We start from the raw sequence: 22,932 nt of genomic DNA on the forward strand, positions 1-22,932 counted from the left end.
GAGAAGAGGTAAAGGAATTACATGCAAAAGAAGCAACTTGAACAAGGACTAAAAATGAGAGAGAGCATAGAGTATTGGAGGAACTACAAGTAGTTCAGTGTGGTTGGAGCTCAAATTCAAGATGGAAAGTGGAGAGATGGTGCTGGGAAGACATAATGTACCAGATCACGAAGGACCTTGCCTGGCATGTAATGCAAGTTTGAATATGAGTTGGATGTGGAGGAGCAGTGGATGACTCAGGTTTCTTGCTTGGATAACTGATGGATGGTGGGGACATAGAGAATGATGTCAGAGGAGTAGCTTTGGCAGGATGATAATGGTATGTTCTGACATATTGAGTGTGGACATGTCTTGAAGGCAATTGCATGAGTCTGGAGATCAGAAGAGAAGTCATTCAAGATAGTGAATTTGGGAGTTGTCAATACATAGCATGAATCCCTGGGTAGGAATAAGCCTACTTTGGGAGACTGTATAGAATGAGAAGAAAGAAAGTTGAGAATGAAGCCCAAAGGGCTGAGTCAATGTGAGGGGAGGACTCTGCGAAAGAGAATGAGAAGGAGCCATGAGAGGGCTAGGAAGGAAACCAAGAAAATCTTGCGTCACAAGGCCATGGAAAAAGAAGTTTTAAGAAGAAAGGATTGAACCAACAATTTGAAATACAACAGAAAAGACAAGTAAATTAAGGCATGAATTAATCAACAAGGAGATGACTACTGTAACCAAAACTAGTGCTCAGTAGCTGAGAGAATGATGGTTACCACGTTTGAGCATCTGCTTGGTTCATCAGACACTGCACTAGGAACATGTCACCATCTTTAAATTGCACATCAGCAATTTACCCATGGAGTCAGTAGCCTTGGACAGATGAAGTTCTCATTAGATCTAAGTGATGTCAAAGTCTCTTGAACACGCCACCTTAAGAGGATGGAAATCAGGAAAGAAGATAGTGGCACAGCAGCATTTGTGAAGTTGTGTCTTACTTTTCATCTCTATTACCAATTGACAAGGTAAATTATGTTGACTATAATCATAAATTCTCTAATTCTTATACATTAACATATCAAAATGAATGGCTAAGTGTATTGAATGAAATTTTCATTATCCATACCACTAGGAGAGACATTCTAAACATTTAATGACCGGCCAGGCACAGGCAGGGACCAATCTGGAAGAATGCCCCAGCACTGGAGCTGATCCTGGAGGCCCCCTCTGTACCATGCAGTGTCCAGTTGTTGAGCGGTGGGGACTTACAGGAAATGAGGAAGGGGCAACAGTTATTATTAGTGTGGAAGTATTCCAATGTTTTAAAAACCAGTGTGGCCATTTCGTGCATATTAACTCAATGTTAACCTAGATCACTTTGCATGTGTATGTCTGTATGTGTGTGGGGGTGGTGGGTATGTTTTTGTTTTTGGTTAATTTCTTTTTAAATTAAAATATACTTGATTTACAATGTTTCAGGAGTACAGCAAAGTGATTTATATATTCTCATTCAGATTCTTTTCCATTATAGGTTACTCTAAGATATTGAATATAGTTCCCTGTGCTATATAGCAGGTCCTTGTTGTTTATCTACTTTATATATACTAGTGAGCACCTGTTAACGTTGTTGTTCATTCACTAAGTCGTGTCCGACTCTCTGTGACCCCATCGACTGCTTCCCTGTCCCTCACCATCTCCCAGAGTTTGTCCAAGTTCATGTCCATTAAATCTATTAATACCAAATTTCTAATTTATCCCTACCCCACTTCCTGGATATCACTTATATATTGTGCTTACTTATAGTACAAACATGGGGAGAAAGTATTTTATGCTTTAATTCCACAACTTTCCCCAAATGGGAAGAATGTTTTTTTTAAAAAACGGAATTAATTTCAAGTAGTGTTAACCTGGCAAAGTGACAGTGATCCTCAGTGGGTGAGAGGTGGCAGAAGCCCTCACAGGACTATTTGTGTGCAGAGAATTTCTGTCATAAACTTCTACTTTACACTGATAAACTCCTGCTTCTTCCTCGGTGGCATCATGGATTAGGAGCCGAGAATGAAATGAAGACTGGGAAATCTTCGTCTTCCTTTGGAACTGGGGTAGGCAGCTCCCCCATTCAATAGTGCCATTGTGGGTGATTTGAAGAAGCAGATCAAAGGTTCGCGATCTGGCTGGCTGGAACTGCCATGTCATGGTGAATGGAACCTTCAAGTCAGAGTAGCCAACCCTCACTATGCAGGACAGGTCAAAGGTGTTGGTTAATTTCACTTGTGGTTGACGGCTCATCAGACTAACTTGTAAACTTGACTCTGTGGGCATAAACACAAAACAAGATTTCTAACCCGTTTATCAAATCGAGGTACCATGCTTCTAAGTTTTCCTAGTCATCGCCTCTTCACACTGAACCATGTGTTCACACACTGGGAGTATCAAATATTTGGGGGTAGAAACTGATTCACAGTACAGGCTGTCCTGAATTCTGACCTCAGTTTTCTAAAGCTGACCCTCTTGGAAGAGCGTTCTCAGCAGAGACAACAAACAGGCAGTGTTTCTCCAGTCCACTGCTTAGACAGCTGCTGCTGAGGGGGTGGGGCACTCCCCAGCCCTGCTGGCTGGCCTGCTGCCCTTATCCCCACTGCCAGGTGCACACTGTTTCACACTTGCTACCGGAGATTCCGCCATCCCAGGCTGCAGCTGTCAGAAGCCTGAAGGTATGAGGCTCCGCTTCACTTGACATATCTCTTTTCTAAGTCTACTTCAAATGATACGATTTTGTTGTTAGCCTTGAATAACAACTTATGTTGCACCCTGAAGATGATCTTTACAAAGATGACTAAACTTTGGAGACAAGTTGGCAGACTTGGTAACCAGAGACTCTGCTCTGTGCTCTGGGGTATACGTACTGTACCTGGAGGATTCAGGATGACGTGCAAGCAAATTCCATGGCATCCCGCTACAGAAGGAAGATGCTGATGATATGCAAGTTCAGCAAAGGCTTTCCCTGACACTTACCGAGGGGTTTTACAGTGATCGACACCTTCTGAGTCCAACTCTGATCTCTGGCCTGGCTCCGGGTCCTCTCAGACACTCTGCACTCATACATGCCACTGTCTGTGATGGTGGTGGAGGCGATCTCAAGTTGGAAGGTGGCCCAGTCCATTTTCTCCAGCCTTGCGTTTCTGAAGTTATCAAGTTCCCCGTAGGAGGCACCCAGCTTCACGGTGCCATCCTGCTCCATGCCAGCCACAAACACCGGCTGTGTCTGGTTTTGTGGGACATGCCACCAGGCCACAGTCAGGAGATTCTCAGCTCCATCTGCCTTGCAGAAAAGGGTTAACGCCTCTCCTTCCCACACTGCTTGCTGCCTGTTCTTGGTAGACACGGCCACATTTCTTGCTGTGGATTACAGATTTTAGAAGAAAAAGATATTTCGAGTAAATGAAAAGTTTTCTAAAAAACAGTGAACTCTCATTAATTAAGACTTGACTACTTTGTGACAAATCCAATCAAAGTGTTTACTCTTGCACCATCCCCCAGAATAAAAGATTTAATCAACACTTAAATAGTAGAAATGACAGAAAGGACACCAGGAGAACTAATATACATGTAAACAATTTACAGTTTGCCCTACATTTTAGTGATTTGGTCCTTAGGAACATCTAGTTGGGAAAACACATGGTAATATTTCGTTAAATTAATTAGAGTTGGTGTGTGAGACTGAAAATAATGAAACTGTGTTTATTTCAATGTTTAGTTTTCTAGAATTCAGACTTTCACAGTTCAAAATGACCTTCCTCCCCTTACTTATCTTTCCCTAATTAGTATGTATCTGAACAGTGAAGAAGTACTGTTAATTATATTTCTGTTCAAAATGCTGCCATTAAAAAACAATTACTTGAAGAGGGTGTGGAGAAAAGAGGATCCTCTTACACTGTTGGTAGGAATATAAATTGATACAGACCCTATGGAGAATAGTATGGATGTTCCTTAAAAAAATGAAAATAGAACTACTGCGTGACTCAGATATCCCATTCCTGGGCACAGACTCAGAGAAAACAATAATTGCAAAAGATACACACACCCCAATGCTCATTTACAACAGGCAAGACATGGAAGCAACCTAAATGTCCATTAACAGAAATGGGTTAAAGAACATGTGGCATATGTATGCAATGTAATATCACTCAGCCATAAAAAGAGACTTGGATGGACCTAGAGCCGTCATACAGAATGAAGGAAGTCAGAAGTTGAAAAACAAATACTGTGTATTAATGCATATATGTGGAACCTAGAAAAATGGTACAGATGAACCTATTTGCAAAGCAGAAATAAACACACAGATATAGAGAACAAGTATATGGACACCAAGGGGGGAAGCAAGGGGTGGGATGAATTGGGAGATTGGAATTGACATATATACACTATATGTATAAAATAGGTAACTAATAAGGACCTCTGTTGGAGCACAGAGAACTGTATTCAATGCTCTGTGGTGACAAAGAAGGGATATATGTATATGTATAACTGATTAGCTTTTCTGTATAGCAGAAACTAGCACAAAATTGTAAAGCAACTAAGCGCCAAGAAAAATTTTTTTTAATTAAAAATGTTTTCTTTTAAAAAATTATTTGGGTGAAAATATGTATATATAAATATATATACTATAAATACAGATATACTTCTCCCTCAAGTATTTAAAAAATATATATATATATATACACCTATACACACACACACACATATATGTATACATTTCTCCTTTTCAAATCATATATTCATTTATATATATTGTTGGTTGAAGGGAGATTCATCGTATATCTGAACTACAGTGTAAAACAGTAAATGTAAGTCTGGCTCCCAGATGGAAAATTCAAGATGATCAGAAATGTGGACATTCTTTCAACAGATACTTCCTGTGCGAGGCCTTGTCCTGGGTGCTTTGCGGACAGTGTGAAGGTCCCTCAAGCTCATGCATCCTAGGCAGCCCAGCCTCATGCTTAAGGCCAAGGTCCCTGGAGTTATTATAAAATTACCCTGGACAACAAGTGAGCCTCAGTTTCCTTTCCTGTAAAGGAAAGGGGGTAATAATAGCACCTCACTTTTGCACTGTGAGAAAACTAAGTGAATGGCACGTGCAAAGGGCCTACACTCTCTGGCAAGGAAAAGTGCCCAGCAAAGGTGAGCTACTAGCATTAGTGTGTAATGATAGGTCCTTCGTGAAAGCAGAGGTGTTCAAAGTCAGAAAAGGAAAATAAAAAGATTTTTTAAAAATTTATATTTTCTAGACTTGTGGGATCTTAGTTCCCTGACCAGGGATTGAAACTGGGCCCTCAGCAGTGAGAGCATGGAGTCCTAATCATTGAACCACCAGGGAATGTCCAGGAAAATAAAACAGAACTGGCATTTGAAATCTTAATAAGATCTAACTGAATTTGCAAATTGATCTTCTCTGCTGAGGAAGAGTTCTGTCTTTAACAGCTTTATGGATGAACATACATTACCAAGACAGAAAGAAGGCTAATGTCCACAAATAGATTAATATATATCTACCATTACATATATACGTATATAACATAACATATATATACATATACAAAACTTGCTTCCAAATTTGGGGTATTAGACGCATTATTACACTTAATTTTTTTGAGGTTAAAAATAGACTCATAACTAAAGTTTCAAAATTAGAGGGGAAAGTATTAGTCATAATCTTACTATTCAAGTATAACCATTATGATAGGTTTCAAGCAGTTTCAGTTTTTTAAAAAACCTGTGGTTTCCTTACTTTTTTGTGGTCATTGCTGTCTCTGGGTTAGAAGTGATACACTCACCAGGCATGTGTAAGGCGCGCATGCATAGTGGTAGGGAAGTACTCTCTTCTGTTTAAAACATTCATCGAATGATAAAACTGCTCATACTTGAAGTAATGGTTTGAGTTTCAAAACCAAATGCTCAATAGGATCTTTAATAAATCTGCTACTAACTTTTTCTGTTTCTCCGTAAAAAGAAACAGGTTGGACTCCAGGCTGCACAAAGTATTATTTTTAGCTTGGGCAGACCACCTACTTGATAGGCTTGTGATCTGTGTGCCCCAAAGCACACCTTTTTTGTCCCTTTGGCACAGATTCCTCTGTCCTGAGTTTATGAAAGGTTTACAGTTCTGTTCCAGTGGAGACAGATACACGAGGTTGAGATTTAGCTCTGTGTAAATATGTAAACACGCCTACATAGTTTTTTCTGAATCCTAGCAAGAAAGACCAAATGTTTAGTGTAAAAACTAACACCAACACACTTCCTGGCTTGCCAATCTAGGCCAAAGCTGTGCATCTTCACTCCAAGCAAATGGGGTGATGGAGAAGAGCATGGAAGTGTTTGTGTCTATGGAGATGCCTCCAATAAGCGAGTACAAAAAGGACATCTTCATTTTGAGTTTGTTATTTATTTTTTGGTTTTTCCTTTGGAGCAATTCATCTTTCTAGTCTTTGAATTTAATACTCAGCCCAGAAAATCATAGTATTGCTTGTGGATTTATCAGTTTTTTCTCCACACAAAAAGCACTGATTATTCAAACATGCTTAAGATCACCCAGCCTTCAGAAACTTAACAGGAGCTGAATGGCCTTCCAGATAATCAGACCCAGCCTATCTGGGTCAGATAGGCGTCTCGCCACATCACAGCAACATGCAGGCAATAGAGTCTGCCCACTCTCACTTCTTCTTTTCTTACTCTGAGTCATGGCTTGATGCAGAATTAAGACTGAGTATCATTCCCTGAATTAGGTTAAGAACACAGAGAACTGACAAAAGACACCTTTTGTCAGTTGAAAGATGTTGAAAAAGTAGAAGGGGTAATGTGGGTGTTTATTTCTCAGGAAAGAGGCAAGTATAAGCTCTTTCCTCTTAATCTACTCAAAATACACACACACACACACAAGGAGACAGGGGGCTTCATGAATGCAGGTATTCTTGGCTGAAAGAAAACCCAGTACAACAATTAGAAATAATAGCAAATAGAATCAAGAATCTAAGATGGCAAGAAGGGACTTAAAGACAGTCAAATTAGATTATCTTACAACTGAGGAAGCTGAGAATTAGCGAAGTGAAGTACGTACATAGAGTGTTCATGTCACAGGCCATTTATTGGCTCAGGAGTAGGACTCAGGTCTTCAACTGTATGGGTGCATGCTCAATCACTTCAGTTGTGTCCAACTCTTTGTGACCCCATGGACTGTAGCCCACCAGGCTCCTCTGTCCATGGGATTTTCAGAGAAGAATACTAGAGTGGCTTGCCATTTCCTCCTATAGGGGATCTTCCCAACCCAGGGATCGAACCTGAGTCTCCGGGGTTTCCTGCACTGCAGATGGACTCTTTACCCACTAAACCACCTGGGAAGTCCCCAGGTCTTCAGCTAGTTTGGGTGCTTCCCTTTACTCCACTCCACCTCAAAGTGACCTGATTGCTACCCGACTTCAGAAGACCTCCCCTGTGTCCATGAAGTTATCTAGTACTCACAAAGGAGGACATCAAAATGCTGCCCAGCCATGTCTGGCCCCAACTTCACATACCTGCTTGCTTCCTAAGGCGCACAAAGCTGTCTGGTGATTGTTTTTTCTGAAGCACCTGCCAGGAGCCCATCTGAGCTCTTGTCACCTCTGCCACTACACATCTGTATGCACCTTCATCCTCTGGGCCCATAGAGAAGATCTTGAGAGAGAAAGACTTGGGGCTTAACTTTGAAACCTGGAGCTGTCCTTGGCTTGCTCTTTCTTGGTAATCTTTCTTCAGATCCAGAACTCCGTCAGCATCAATGTGGGCCGTTTCAATATCATTGAAGAACCAAGTGCCCTGAAGGTGTGGGTCCTGGCCACCGCCCATGACCAGGCAAACGAGTTCTAAGGATTTTCCTTCAGGAACTGTGTTCTCAGCTCTAATGTTGACTTGAAAATCTCTCACTAGGAAACAAAAGCAAGGCAGATATTTAGAGAGGCCACTGTACCTATGCCTTTAATACCAGAGAGAGATGCTATCCCCTATCAGGATAGTACAAGGACTGAATTTAATGTGGGAGATCAGAGATGGGCCAAAGAAATGCCTAGAATCAAAAATGCCCTTGATTATTTTTTAAATCATCTAGAAAGAACAACACATGTGATTTTTTGAATGCAATACAATTAAGCAAGATGAATGTATGGATGTGTACATAGCAATGTATTTTTTAAAATAAAATATTTTATACTATGTTGAACTGACGTAAATTGTGATTTCTTGCTCTTGTTTTTGGCTGAGAATATCCAGTGGAATTTTCCTAAGTTAAAAGCATATGTGATATATGGCAAATCCACAGCTAACATTACACTCAACAGTGGAAACCTGAAAGCTTTTCGTCTAATATCAAGAATAAGACAAGGATGATCATTCTCACCACTTCTATTCAACATGGTATTGGAAGTCCTAGCTAGAGCAATTAGACAGAAAAAAAAATTAAAAGTATCTACATTGGAAAAAAAAGAAGAAAGACTTACTGTTGGCAGATGGCATGTTCTTACCTATAGGAACCAAAAGAAAAAAGAAAAAAACCGCACCAAACTCCACCAAGAAGCTGTTAAAACTAATAAATAATTTCAGTAAAGTTGCAGCATACAAAATCAACACACGAAAAAAATCAGTTGCATCTCTATACATGAACAGTAAACTATCAAAAAAACTTGGAAAAAATCCCATTTACAATAGTATCAAAAAGAAGAAAATACTTAAGGATAAATTTAACCAAAGAGGTGGAAGAGATATACAATGAAAACTGTAGAACACTGACGAAAGAAACTGAAGATGAAACAAAAAAATGGAAACATATCCCATGTTCATGGTTGGAAAAATTAATATTATTAAAATGCTCATATCACCCAAAGCAATCTACAGATTCATTGCAATCGCTATCAAAATTCTAATAGCATCTTGAAATAGATAAAAACAATTATGAAATTCATATGGAACCACAAAAGACCCTGACTGGCCAAAGAATTTTGAGCAAGAGATGTAGGTATCACATTGCCTGTTTTCAAAATGCATTACAAATCTACAGTAATCAAAACTATGATACTGGCATAAAGACATATAAACCAATGAAACAGGATAGACAAGCCAGAAATAAATTCATGAATCTTTGTCAATTAATCTTCAATAAGGGTGTCAAGAACACACAACAGGGAAAAGATAGTCTCTTCAGTAAATGGTGTTGAACCAACTGGATATCCATATGCAGAAAAAAAAAGTTGGACCCCTGTCTCAGAGCATATTAAAAAAAATAAACTCAAAATGAATTGAAGATTTAAACCTAAGACCTGAAATTGAAAAACTACTAGAAGAAAATAAAAGGGGGACTTCCTTGATGGTCCAGTGGTTAAGGCTCTGTGCTTCTACGGCAGGGGGCATGGGTTCGACCCTTGGTCAGGGAACTAAGATCCCACATGTCATGCAGCATGGTCAAAGAAAAAAAGAAAAGAAAATAGAAGGAAAACCTTCCTGACATTAGTTTGGGCCATGATTTTATGGATATGATCCCACAAGCACAGGCAACAAAAGCAAAAATGGACAAGTAGAATTGCATCAAAACAAAAAAGATTCTGTACACAAAAGAAATGATCAGCAGAGTGAAGAGACAATCTACAAAATGGGAGAAAATATTCACAAACCATGTACTCAAAAAGAGGTTCCCATTCAAAATGTATAGGAAACTCATACAAATTAATAGCAAAAAATTCCAAATAAGTTGACATAAAAATGAAAAAGGATCTGACTACATATTCTCAAAAGAAGACAAACAAATGGCTAAAAATCTGGAAAGGAAGATGCTTATCACTAATCACCAGGGAAATGTAAATTGAAGCCACAAGATATCAAGTCACATCTGTTAGAATGGCTGTCATCAAGAGACAAAAGATAGCAAGTGTTGGTGAGGATGGAGAAGAAAAAAGAACCTTTGTATACTGTTAGTAGGAATGTAAATTGGTATGATCGTTACAGAAAATGGTATGGAGGTTCCTCAAAAACTAAAAGTAGAACTACCACATAACCCAGCAATCCCCACTTGAGGGTACATAGCCAAAGGAAATGACACAGTGTCTCAAAGAGATACCTGCACTATGTCCATTACTCATAATATCCAAGATATGAAAACAACACAAGTGACTATCAAAGGATAAACGGATGAAGAAAATGTATGTATACACAATGGACTATTATTAAGCCATGAGAGAAAAGGAAATCTTACTGTTTTCAAAAACATGGACCAACCTGGAGGACATTTTGCTATGTGAAATAAGCCAGACACAGAAAGATAAATACTGTGGAAACTAAAAATGTTGAACACATGGGAGCAGAGAGTAGACTAGTGGTTGCTAGGGCTTTTGGTAGCGGGGTAAATGGGGAGACGTTGGTCAAAGAGTACAAAGTTTCAGTTATGCAGGATGAATAAGTTCGGGAGATCTAATGATTACAGTTAGTCATATTGTGTGGTGTTACCTGAAATTTGCTAAGAAAGTAGATCTTAAGTGTTACCACATACATGACACAAACATGTGAGGCAATGGATATGCTAACGAACATGATCATAGTCATTTCACAATGCATACAGATATCAAAACACAGTACTGTACACCTTAAACATATACAATTTTTATTGATTTAAATAAATAAATTTTAAAAATAAAGACATACTTTAAAAAAATTTGTTTTCAAAGAAAGGGGAAGAAAAGCATATGTCTCCACAGGACTCCCCGTGTATAATTTGGACATATAACGCCATCAGGACAGTTTTTAATGGAACAGACTAATACTCCTCTTTAAGAAAAAAAAAGAAAGAAAACGTCAATCAACCACCACTGGATCATTGCTGTTAGCAAGAATGTTTATGGTTTTAGATCTCCTCCTAGTGGACCAAAGCTCATGTGGAGAGACCAGGAATTACAATGGAGTCTTCCTGCTTGCTCTAATGAAAGTGCCAATGGATCCCAAAGAGTGACATTATTGCAGGGCAAAGGAGCCAGGCGGAGGGAGCACTGCCAAGGCTTCACACTGGAAACTGGGGCTATTCTGAGGCCCAGGTGATCGTGGAGAGAGGGCCTTGGAGAGACACACCTGTCTTCAAACACCAGCTCCACTTCTCACCCGCTGAGCAAGCTTAGGCAGACCATTAGCTGGGGCTCCGGGCCTTGTTTCGAAAACCGGAATTTGACAACTTGCTCCGAGGCTGGTTGTTAGGATTATGTTAGATAATGCAGCTGAAATGCTTACACAGAGACTGGCAAAAATGGCAACAAAACTATTTCCATGTATGGTTTGTGGGATCTACCTAACAGTCAACAGATTTTATCCCATATAAGACCTTCCATAGACATAGCCTGCGGACAGAGCCCGAAATGAAGATCTTTCTTATTTATGCTTCAAAAATGACAAAAGCAAAATTTACCCAAACCTTCTAAATGATCTTGTTTTATATTCAACCAAAGATTTAAAAATAAAAATCAGGAGTTCCCTAGTTGTTCTGTGGTTAAAACTCCATCCCTGGTGGTCCTGTGGTTAAGACTCCATGCTTTCACTGCCGAGGGCATTGATTCAGTCCCTTGTTAGGAAGCTAAGATCCCACAAGACATGTGGCACAGCCAAAAAAAGGAAAAAAAAAAAACCAAACAGAAAGATATCTCCCCAAATACCCACCATTAGCATATTAATGAATTTCCTGAGAAGATAATTACCTGCCGGCTGGACCCTGAGAGTTGTTTGATCTGTCTGCTTTTTCGTGATGGAAGTCCAGGTTTCATCAGGATCCTGAATCCATTCAGTTGCCTCACAGAACAGCTGACCTTGATCTGAGGGCTGGAGCCTCCCCATGGACAGCCTGAAGGTAGTGACCCCAAGCTTGTCCAGTCGCACGTCACCAGCTGCAAACCTCTTTGTAAACAAGGGCCCAGGGAGCAATGTAAAATCTTTGGAGAGGGAAATAATCTTGCTGGCTTGGCTTCCTTCTCCATCCTTCATCAGGTACCAGGTGATGGAGAGGTGGGTATGTTGAGCTGTGGCTTTGGACACCTCACAGGTAAGTTCCAACGGCTCACCTTCCTCCTTACTTAGAGTCTGGGAAGCCATGGCCGCCGAGAGGGTATCTGGAATGACTGGACACAGAGGAATGATGGTAATTGACTTAGTATCAATTAGAGGCTTAGTTAGACTAGCCTCTCTAGATGAAGGTGGTGGCCTGACCCACTATCTGTAAAGTACATTCTTTGAGTTGGCTTCCCATCAGCTGTATGCTTTACCTATTACCAACAGGAACATTGGCATCTATGTACATACAGTCTATGGAATCTGTCAAGGCTCTTGGTTCACTGTTACATTTTTAGCATAGTCTGTAACCCATTTTGCTACTCAGACACAGAAGTTTTAAATGGGAAAAGCACTAGGAGCTAGAAGACCTATATTCTGATCCTGTATTTGTCCCTATTTGACTCCATGAACTGGAACAAGTCACTTCACTTGTTTGGGCCTTCACCTGCTCCTTTATAAAATAAAGTTCTGAAATAATCTGTTATAATTTATCTTTCAGAGCCAAAATGCAACCCTTACCGAAGTTTTGATAACCATCCTATACCCTAACATTCTCTTCCTCCTCAAAGGAGATCATACAACCCAAGTTTATGTGAAAGCGACATTTAGATTCAACAATGAATGTTTATTGAGCTTCTACCCAGTGCTAACCACTGCGCTAGGGAGTGAAGTAAATGTTATCTTACAGTGCTTGGGGCAAAATCAGAGAGGGTCATATAAGCAGCCAATTACCACATAAACTGGGTGAGTGCTAATAACAGTGCTGTGAAGAGAACAACAAGAAGGAACAAAGATGGGAATACTGCCTGCAACAGTCAGAACAGGTTTCACAGGAGAGGAAATATCTAAACTGGGTTTGAAAGTATATGTAGGAGTTTGCTAGGCTGAAAAGGAAGTGATAAGATATTCCAGGCAAAGGGACACAATGATAATTTCAAATATGACGCTTGCCACATAGGAAAATACACTAGAGAATGGTAGTTTGAGAATAACTATTTCCACATTAATGACTTACTTCCTATGATATTAATTATATATAAGTGTGTTATATCAATACCAGCTCTTCTATCAAGTTAATATTCTGCTTCCAAGAAGAGACATGAGAACTCTCAAAGCTTTGTCTGTGTTATTATCAACCTATGGATAGCTTTGGGCAAGGCCTCGGAATACCACATCATATCTAACTCTTCATGACAAAGTCGATTGGGAAAATGAAATGAGAGTTTTAAAGAATATTGGATACCTATCTATGACAAACTCCAAAATATTCAGAGGGGTTCATGGGCTCTTTTGCTAAGACAAACAGCACACTATAAAGCCATGTCACAGGGCAAGGCATTGTGGTGATGGAGATTGTGGTTTGTCAGGGGCTGGCTAACAAAGAAGGGCGCACAGCTTACCAATAAGATTAGTCTTCGCATTGTAAGTCCCATAGTATTTTTCATCAGTGTTGGGTGTGAAACACTCATATTCGCCAGTATCCTTCATCTGGAGCTTGGAAATGTGCAAAAAGACTGAGTTACCCTGGACTCTCTCCACGTAGATTTCCCTGCTTTTTACCCGCTTTGCATACAGTACATAAGAGAAGGTGTCATCCTTGGTGCTAATGATCTGGATTTCTTGGGTCGGGGCTGTTGGCAGGTAAACAGACCATTGGAAATGCTGCTCAGAAGGTCCTTGGTGGCCAGTTACATTGCAGCCGATGCTGATGGGGTAACCTTCAGCTCTGAATAGCGGTCCTTTCTGAACTGTTACTTCTCGCTGGCCAATGCTGAGCTTAGCTTGCAAGTAGGAGAAAGAAAAGGGAATAAAAATAGATTAGTGCTCCAGTTCCCAATGTGCCACATTATGTAGCTCCCTGTATTACAATTCTTTAGAAAATGAGATCACAGGTTATTAGCTATAATCCACTCAAATGTTCAATACCTTCTTCAGGCTGAGGAGCAGTGGAATGGCTTGATGAGTTAATTGTTCTTTTATAATTCTAACTTCTAGAGTAATCTCTAGTCTCTTAAAAAAGGATAGCTTCATCAGTGTAACATGACCACTTCTATAAAATGCACGTACTTACCTAAGTGCACCTGAAGTAAATAAGATGTATGATAATTCACCTTTTACATAATTTTATGGAAAAATTCTCAGTATACTTCCTCAAGCCTCCACTTCTTAGGTACCTGTCATCGAGCTGTCCTAACAGAAATGATTGCTGGAGAGACGGAGTCCATGGCACTGCCCCTGGTGCTATGCCTTTTTCTGCTGGTTGGTTGGAACTATTTGTAGCTCCTGGCCAGGTCTGGTGCAAGATTAGCTAAACTTAGCACCTGAAGAAGCAGCAGTACTTCCTTTCTATACCATAGAGGGTTTTTCATTTTGTAATTTTTTAAAGAGCCACTACAACTTAATTGAAAAGCTTCCTAAAAGATGACTGTCAAGTCCAACAGGATCCAGGATCAGACTTAGTTTAGTTGCTCTCTTATTTAAAGCTTTCAGTTTGGGATCACAGTGGAATGCTTCATGTTAGGACAAATCTCAAGTATTAGGTTTAAAGGAGAAAATATTATTTAGTGATAATTTTTCCTTTAACATACACATTTTCAAAATCAAGACTTTTTTAGAAATTAAAGTGCATGTGTTTATTTCTTATGTTAATATTAAAGGCTGGTTTATTTTGTGTTACAGAAAGAACAATGAACAAGTGATAGAGATGCTGCAAAGGTGAGCTAAGTCTTTCACTCGGGGCCTAGGGCCCAGGGGAAAGACATCATAAGAGTCCATCAGGGAGCAATTACTGGCATTACGGAATTAACAGAGCAGAGTTCATAAGCAGGAATGGAAGAAGCAGAGCATCTGCTGAATTTTGTGAATCCACAAGGACAAAGAGTAAGGGAGACAGATTGGGAAAAAAAGTGAGAGAAAGGAAAAATGACATTACAGAGACCATGGTAAGGTTAAATATAGAAATTTTAGAATGAAAACAATTCTGATAGGAGGGGACCTGCAAAAACAGGGAGAAAGGGTAATTGGTCACGATGTAGTCAACTAAAAATTGCATATGGATACAATCAATGCAAAACTGGCAAACAAACATCCAATCAATCAACCAACTGTATACATTTCCAGTAATGATTTAAAATATACTAATTTATTCATAAATCCCAGTTAAATGTGATATATATACATTAGACTTTTTTCGTAATAAGCACTTAGGAATAGAAGTTAGAAAATATGAGAAAAAATTTTGTTACTTTAATTTTTTTCAAAACAGGACTTTTTTTTTTTTTTTTCCAGTGGGTTTTGTCATACATTGACATGAATCAGCAATAGATTTACACGTATTCCCCATCCCGATCCCCCCTCCCACCTCCCTCTCCACCCGATTCCTCTGGGTCTTCCCAGTGCACCAGGCCCGAGCACTTGTCTCATGCGTCCCACCTGGGCTGGTGACCTGTTTCACCATAGATAATATACATGTTGTTCTTTCGCAACATCCCACCCTCACCTTCTCCCACAGAGTTCAAAAGTCTGTTCTGTACTTCTGTGTCTCTTTTTCTGCAAAACAGGACTTTTTATTGAAGTATAGTTGATTTACAATGTTGTGTTAGTTTTAGGTGTATAGCAAAGTGATTCAGTTATACATACTTAAATATCTATTCTTCTTCAAATTCTTTTCCATTATAGGTTATTACAGGGTATTGAGTATAGTTCCCTATACCATACAGTAGTAAAATTTTAAAATATTATTTACCAAAAAATTATTCTACAGAGGCAATTTAAAACATTGTCAGCAATGCTAGCCAGTCTTAGACATACATCTTAAAGAAATGTGAGCACTGCCCCAGGCTACACATGAAAAAATATCCACAGCTGCATTGTTCACTGCGGCCCCCAAACTAGAGACAACCTACATGTCCATCAACAGTAGAACAGGCAGGCTGTGGTACATTCATAAAGTGGAATCTTATGCAGAAATAAAAGTGAGTGAATTGCTGCTGGTTGCAAAAACATGGATCACTGTGTTTAAGGAAAGATGCTGAACACTTAGAATCTTTTTGATATATACAAAATGAATATAAAAGTTAAAGAAAGGCAAAAAACCCCACACTGTATTGTTTAGTGATGCAAACATAAGAAGTTAAACCTTAAAAAAAAAAAAAAAAGCTAAGAAGTAGTTATCATGGAAGTCAGGAAAGTGATTGTATGTGTATCTGGTGGGGCGTACAGCAAGGTAGATGGGTGAGTCTAGGGCCCTAGCAATGTTCTATTTCTTCTCCTGCATAGTGATTACATGGTTTTTACTTTTTCCTTATTTATTCAATTTCATAGCTGTGTTTTATTAACTTTCCTTTTTAATTAATTAAGTTTTGGCTGTGTTGGGGCTCGTTGCTACAAGCAGACTTTCTCCACTTGCGGTGAGCGGCGGCTAATCTTTAACTGGTGTGTGAGCTTCTCACTGCGGCGGCTTCTCTTGTTGCCAAGCAGGGGCTCTAGAACATGGGTTCAGTCACTGTGGCACGTGGGCTTAGCCTGTGCAGCCCGTGGAACCTTCCCCAAGAGATCGAACCCGTGTCCCCTGCCTTGGCAGGTAGATGCTTAACCACTGGACTACCAGGGAAGTCACTTCTCTTATGTGTTATATTTGCACAGTGAAAATGTTTTTAAAAATGTGATTTCTGAGGTACCACTAATATGTTTATGTCAGGGGATGTTTCCACAATATTATTTTTTATGCCTAGGCAGCATTGACTCCACATTTTTTATGACTTTTCAGAGAGATGGGTACATTCAAAACATTTTATTGTGCAAAGCAGTACTTTATTTTCTTCTGCTTCAGTTGCTAATTCAATTAATATTTATTTAACCACTTGTAGTATTTCTGATGCTTCAAGGACTAAGATATGAAGACGAGTTTAGGGTAGTCTTTGACTTCTAAATTTTACAATTCAGTCAAGTAGGGTGGTCGTCATCTCTCCTGGAAAGACATATGATAAAAGTTCTTTGAGGAATTTGAAGGAAGGAAAGATTACATTTTAGGGAAAGAAAATAGGTAAGGTATATGGAAGAGATAGTATTAAAAATGGACCTTGGAGAAGGTTATGGCAATTTAAGTGGAGAGAAAGGGTATTTTTCAGTGAAGGAAACTTCATGAAAAGACTGTATAAGTAGTAATCAAAAGAATTGTTCAGGAAATAGGGAGTAATCAGTTGGATTCGGGGGTGGGTTACACAAAGATTAATAGAAAGAGGTAAGATTGGGCAGGAATTTTGAGTCCAAAGCATGAAGAGCTTAACTGGCATATTTAAAAGTTTGGGCTTGATTGATAGGCAATGGGGAACCCACTGAAAATGTTTTAAAATTCTCAGTAAAATTAACTTGATGGTGTGTAGGATGATGGAGTTAGAAGTAGATATCAGATAATTATAGTAGCTCAGGAGATAAGTGATGAAGGCAGTAGAAATGGAAAGAAAAGGGCTATAATCTGAGAGCCACTGTGGAGATAAATCTATAGAGTTTTTCAGCATCTTAGATGCTTGGAGGTTAAAGGGGTGGATGGAAGACAAGAGGAAATCAAAGATGATACCAGGTTTTGTAAGGGTGACTGGGAGTAACAGTACTGTTAACAGGAATAAGGCTATCATGAAGAGGTACTGTTGTGTGTTCAAGGGTGAAGGAGAAGATAAAGAACTTAATTTTGGAAACACTAAATTAGAGTGCTATGGAATAAACAAGAAGGAAATCCAGCAAATACTTAGAGATATTGTTGAAATATATGTCAATATCTGTATCTCTTTCTATACTTTAAAATCTACTCAACTCTTTGAAAATATTTGTCATCTAGTTATCTTAAGAAGTCTGTGATATTCCCATATTTAGCAATGTCAAAGTTGTAAATGATGGAGCCAGACTTGAATTTGGATTTACAAATGTCAAATTCCTGACTGTCTCCATTGCTTCCTCACTGCTTCCTGTAAATGCTTGTCTGTAACTAGGGAGAGTTCTGGGCTGTAGATGCTAACTTAGTCATTTACATGTTAAGTAGTGGAAAATGTTAGGGCATATAAGAAGAGAGCTAAAGAGAGATTATTAGAGGATCTCTCTATTTAGGAAATAAGATGAGAAATGCATGCTACAGAAAGAAGAAGGGGAGGTGGGAGGGTAGCCAGGACACTGCAGCTTGAAAACCAAAGGAGCAAAGTGTTCCAAGAAGAAAGAGCTTGTCAGCATTGCTGAATGCTACTGAGGGGTAAGGATTCGAAAGGCAGAGAAGTGTCCTTTTAGTTTGATGATGAGGATGTCAGTGGTGATCTTTGTAAAAGAGATTTCAACAGAGCAGAAGCAGAGCATTTCAAGGGTAAGAAACAACTGCAAGAAGCTTAAACTACTTCAAGAACTTCCATGGAGAAGGGAAAGAGAAAAATAGGGTGGTAGTTAGAAAGAGCAGTTCAATGGGGCAGAGAAATGAGGGCAGATGGACAGGGGTGCCTCTGCATGTTTATGGGCAGAGGAGCTGCACAGGGGAGAGATGGATGAAGCCAGAGAGATGATGATGAATGCAGTAAGGTCTTAGTGGAAGCATGAGGTCAAGAGCTTGATTGGGAGGGTACCACTTTCCCAGAAAAGTGAAAGAGACAATGTGAAGGATTAATAGGTATTATGGAGGTACAAAGAAATGACGGACAGAGGCCAGTTCAAATGGTCATGCATGGGGAATCATACACTTGAAGCATCTTATTATAAATCTATTTTCTGTGGGATGTTGCACATATCTCTCCTCCAAAAGAGGAAAATACCTCAGGGGACTGGCCTATTGCTTTCTCTTTTAATGGACAGAGGGTTAGGCACCTCTGGACAGCAGATTCTTGCTGACTGATGCACACACAGCTTAACAATGACATACTGCATCAGAGTCACACTTTTGATGCATGAAGAATTTCCTGATGGTATTGGCTTTTTTCAAAAACATCACTGGCATTGCCAAATTTTCTATTGCAGTGTTATTTGAATTGAAGTTATTTGATTGAACTATATAAAATGGTCAACACCTGACCATTTTTGATATACAAAAACAGCAACTTCAAATACTTCCACCTTATACAAAACCTAGCTTGAGAACATCAAACACAACAAACAACTTCTCTTTCTTTACCCATACAAAATCTCTGCATGCTTGGAGGCTGAAAGCATTTTCATCCATAATTTAATGGATTTCTTTTTTTTTTTTTTCATGAATACAGTCTTAGTAAGACAAACAGTATGCCCTCCCCGGGACCCTCCCAAGTTAATGACTTTTATTTGTAGGGCAGCTAGTTAGGGTGAGGGGTGACAGACCAAGAGGACAAAGCTAAGTCCAAGAATTCATTTATCCATGACTTTAATCTCACCCGGCCCCATATTCTAACAGGATTCATCAGTCTTTACAAATTTTCTTGAACTTTTTATTTTATATATAAATTTATATTAAATTTATTTTATATATTTATAGCCAATTAAACAATGTTGTGATAGTTTCAGGTGAATAGTGAAGGGACTCAGCCATACATATATATTTACATATTTATTTTTAAAACTAATTAGGACAAGGTAAACATTTGCTAAACAATGCAAGTGCTCAACTGATCATCCATCATTTAGTTTATTTCCTTAATTTCTCCTTCTGTATTTGTAATGACAAATAGCAGGCTTGCAACATCTTTTTCAAGTTACTTTCTGATTTAGGTGTTTTTCACATAAAAACTGGGACTCTATACAAAATAAGTATTTATGGAATCTAAATTTAGAAGAAGTAAATATATAACCCAGTTTAGGTAATGGTTTAAATGAACTAGGAAAAGCCTGGCTGCTTCCCCTTTTTGAACCTTGGTTACTTTCCTTTTCTCAGGCCTTTCAGACTACTTACCCCTCCCATCCCCCCCACCAAAAAAACAGACAGAATTTGCAACTGTCTGACTTGTTGCTCAATGTAAGCCCAGTTTCCCCATACACAAGCCAAATACACAGTTCAGAGACACAAGGCAGACCCTTGAGAGTCACACTCAGACACCTGAACAGGACAAGTAGGAACATGCCAGGCAACAGTCCCCAAAGGACCCCACCAGTCCTCCTAGTCATCAGTGCCTGCCAAGCCAGTCTGGTGGGCATCAATTAACCAGCACCTGGTCCCAATAACTTCCCCTGCAGGCTATCCATCACCCCCATCAGGCCCCATATCTGATCTTCACCTCTCACTACCCAATGTCCTTTGAGACATGAGCCCAGTGCAATTCAAGCCAAGGGTTTATTAAGCGCCCCTTTGAGCTGAACGCTGCACCCTTTTTGTCTATTAGCCACAGCCTTGGTTGCTCTGATCCTAAGCTCTTTTAGTTCCCCTATTGTCCAAATCCCTTCACTAATTCCATCCAGTCACTCTAAAGCAGAAGTTTTGAACCTGAGTCCACATGGGGGAATAAAGGGTTCGTAAACTTGAGTGGAAAAACACCCTACATCTTTATTTTCACTAACCTTAATGGAAATTCAGTATTTTCTTCAGCTATGAAGGTAGACAACAAACCATAGATATTTTCACATCACATCTATTGCAGAGTCTTGAAATATTGTTCACATTCATTACTACATTGAAATTTGGTGGTTAATAGACCACTTCTAGATCTTATCATATAATGAATACATAAAGAAGAAAATAAATGACTACATCATGATTTATTTTAAAATATTTTTGATAACTGCATTTCAATATGAGTATTTCCCCCTATAATCTTATATGTTTTAATTTATGTATTTAAAAATTATTCTGAGAGGGGGGTGAAGATGAGCTTCACCAAGTGCTAAATGAATCCACAGCACTGAAAAGTACCTGCTCCCTGCTCTGTCTGCTCTGAAACTATTTCATGCCCTTCCCAGTTCATCTGTTCTCCATCCACCCCCAAATTTCTACTTCCTCCACCCTGTTCCACCATGTACAAGTGCCCCTAGGCTCATGGAGGCCCTTCCACATGGCTCTCAGCAGAGACATGTGACTCTTCCTGCCACCTTCTCAGTTTCACAGTAGTCAATGCCCACTTCAGCTCACAGGTGAACTCAGAACCTTCTTTTAAGTTAGCCTAAAACTAACTAAAACTCTCATAAGCCTTTCATCCAGCCACATCCCCGAGGTACATTGCTCTAGACAAGCTCTCCTCAGGCATCCCCTGTCAGTCTGAAGAGTTAAGCCTCATCCTATCTCCAGGAATGGGTTAGCCCAAGAAAATAAGGTGAAGGCAAGGGCCAGCAAAACTGGCAGATCTAGTAACACGCACAAGTATAAAAACCTCTGGGATCAGGTTCACGGGACTCAACCAAACATTGCACCACCTGGAGCTCAAGGTTGTTCAGGTAGCCAAGAACATCATCAAAAGTCAAGAATAATTGCCAGCACCAGAGATGTGGGCCACTGTTTTCCCCATAGAGACCAAACCGTCCCATTTTATCACCCAACAGTCTCTGTTTGACTAGTTCCTGTGACAACAGTAACATACAGAAATGTGACACTTACTCAGAAAGAGAAAAAATGATGCCACATGTGGGAAGCGTGCCATTTGGACCAGTGTAGACCTTTCCTGGTGGTGTCACTGAAGTTGCTCAGACGCCGAGTGACAAATGCTGGGCTCTCACTACAAAGATAAAGAGGAAGCAATCGTGCGGTTTCCAGCCCACTGAGAAGCAGAGATGGCCTGCAAAGGGCAATACAGTTTGCTTTATACGGCTCTTTGAAAATCATTCCAATTCGGTGTGAAAAGTTATCTTCATGGGCAGGTAACGACATATAGATACAAATAAGAAAAGATGGCCTCCTTCTGGCTAAATGTGTGTCAATTTAGGTAATGATGAGGGCATTTAAGCAAACAGAATAAATAAAACAATCAAGCAGAAATTTTCTCTTCTTAGCTCTCACCTTGCCTCCCATCTTGGGAGAGGGAAGGGGTTGAGAAAAGAGCCCCTGGAAGACAGGAACCTGGGCAACATGAGACGGCGGTGATGCTGGCCTGCTCTAGAATCAGGCTGCCTGGGTGTGCACACAGACTCTGTTTTTAGTAGCTGATCTTAGAAAAGTTACTTAACATTTTCTAACTCTCATCTACAAAACAGAGATACTAACTGTGTACGTCCCATAAGACTGCTGTGAGAATTGAATGGACTAATTCACTGAAAGCGCTCAGAGCAACATCTAGTACATAGGAAGTGCCCAATGGATATCAAGGAACATTTAAGGGAATCTTCAGCTGCTCAGCGTGGACCTGGCCGCTAAGGATGGCCCTGAATCCAGGCCAAATTAATCCTAGTACCCAAAGACAAGACTGTACAAGGGACAAGCTCACTAAGGATGTTAGTTCTCCAGACCAAGCCTCTATTTAGATACGTCAGGGATGGTCTGGTCTGCTTCAGGCCACAGTTACAGCAGATTCCTGCTCCAACCATCCACTGATTTATCCAACGATTTTTTTTTTTTTTTTTTAATCTTCTGGGTGTGTTAGGGGCTGCACATACTGGGTTGGACAAAATGTTTCTTTTTGACCAACTCAATACAAAGTCTTTGTTCTCAGGAAGCTTCCACTTACTCAGGTAACCACAGGGCAATTTTGCAAGCACAACAATCAATGGGGCACCTCAAGCGAGTCCAGAAAATGAGTGGGTGGGAGGGAGGGTCAGGATCGGCTGGGTCACGTGAGGCAACCAGGGAGGAAGGGGGGGCTGAGGTGTGGTTGTGGAGGTCCAGCATGGACCGTGATGCATCCGCTGTGCCCTCTTGTTGGAGTAAAGTTAGAGGCTGGTGTGAAGGGAGAGGGTCTACAGAGGTGGGCTGGGACAGACCTGAGT

At 39.9% G+C, this 22,932-nt stretch overlaps 1 protein-coding gene across 1 annotated transcript in view; it reads right to left on the reverse strand.

The window, feature by feature from the left end:
• The window catches only part of CD101 (CD101 molecule), a 39,762-nt gene extending 17,138 nt beyond the window's left edge, over positions 1-22,624 (reverse strand). The window contains exons 1-6 of the mRNA XM_043877882.1: positions 21,611-22,624; positions 13,485-13,865; positions 11,736-12,152; positions 7,551-7,937; positions 2,998-3,381; positions 1,890-2,294 (exon numbers count right to left, since the gene is read on the reverse strand). Of these exons, the coding sequence (XP_043733817.1) occupies positions 1,890-2,294; positions 2,998-3,381; positions 7,551-7,937; positions 11,736-12,152; positions 13,485-13,865; positions 21,611-21,653 (2,017 nt within the window). The 5' untranslated portion in view covers positions 21,654-22,624. The remainder of the gene's footprint in view (positions 1-1,889; positions 2,295-2,997; positions 3,382-7,550; positions 7,938-11,735; positions 12,153-13,484; positions 13,866-21,610) is intronic.
• Positions 22,625-22,932: the final 308 nt, after the last annotated feature.

This window comes from Cervus elaphus, chromosome 20, assembly GCF_910594005.1.
Source record: "Cervus elaphus chromosome 20, mCerEla1.1, whole genome shotgun sequence".
NCBI lineage: Eukaryota > Metazoa > Chordata > Mammalia > Artiodactyla > Cervidae > Cervus > Cervus elaphus.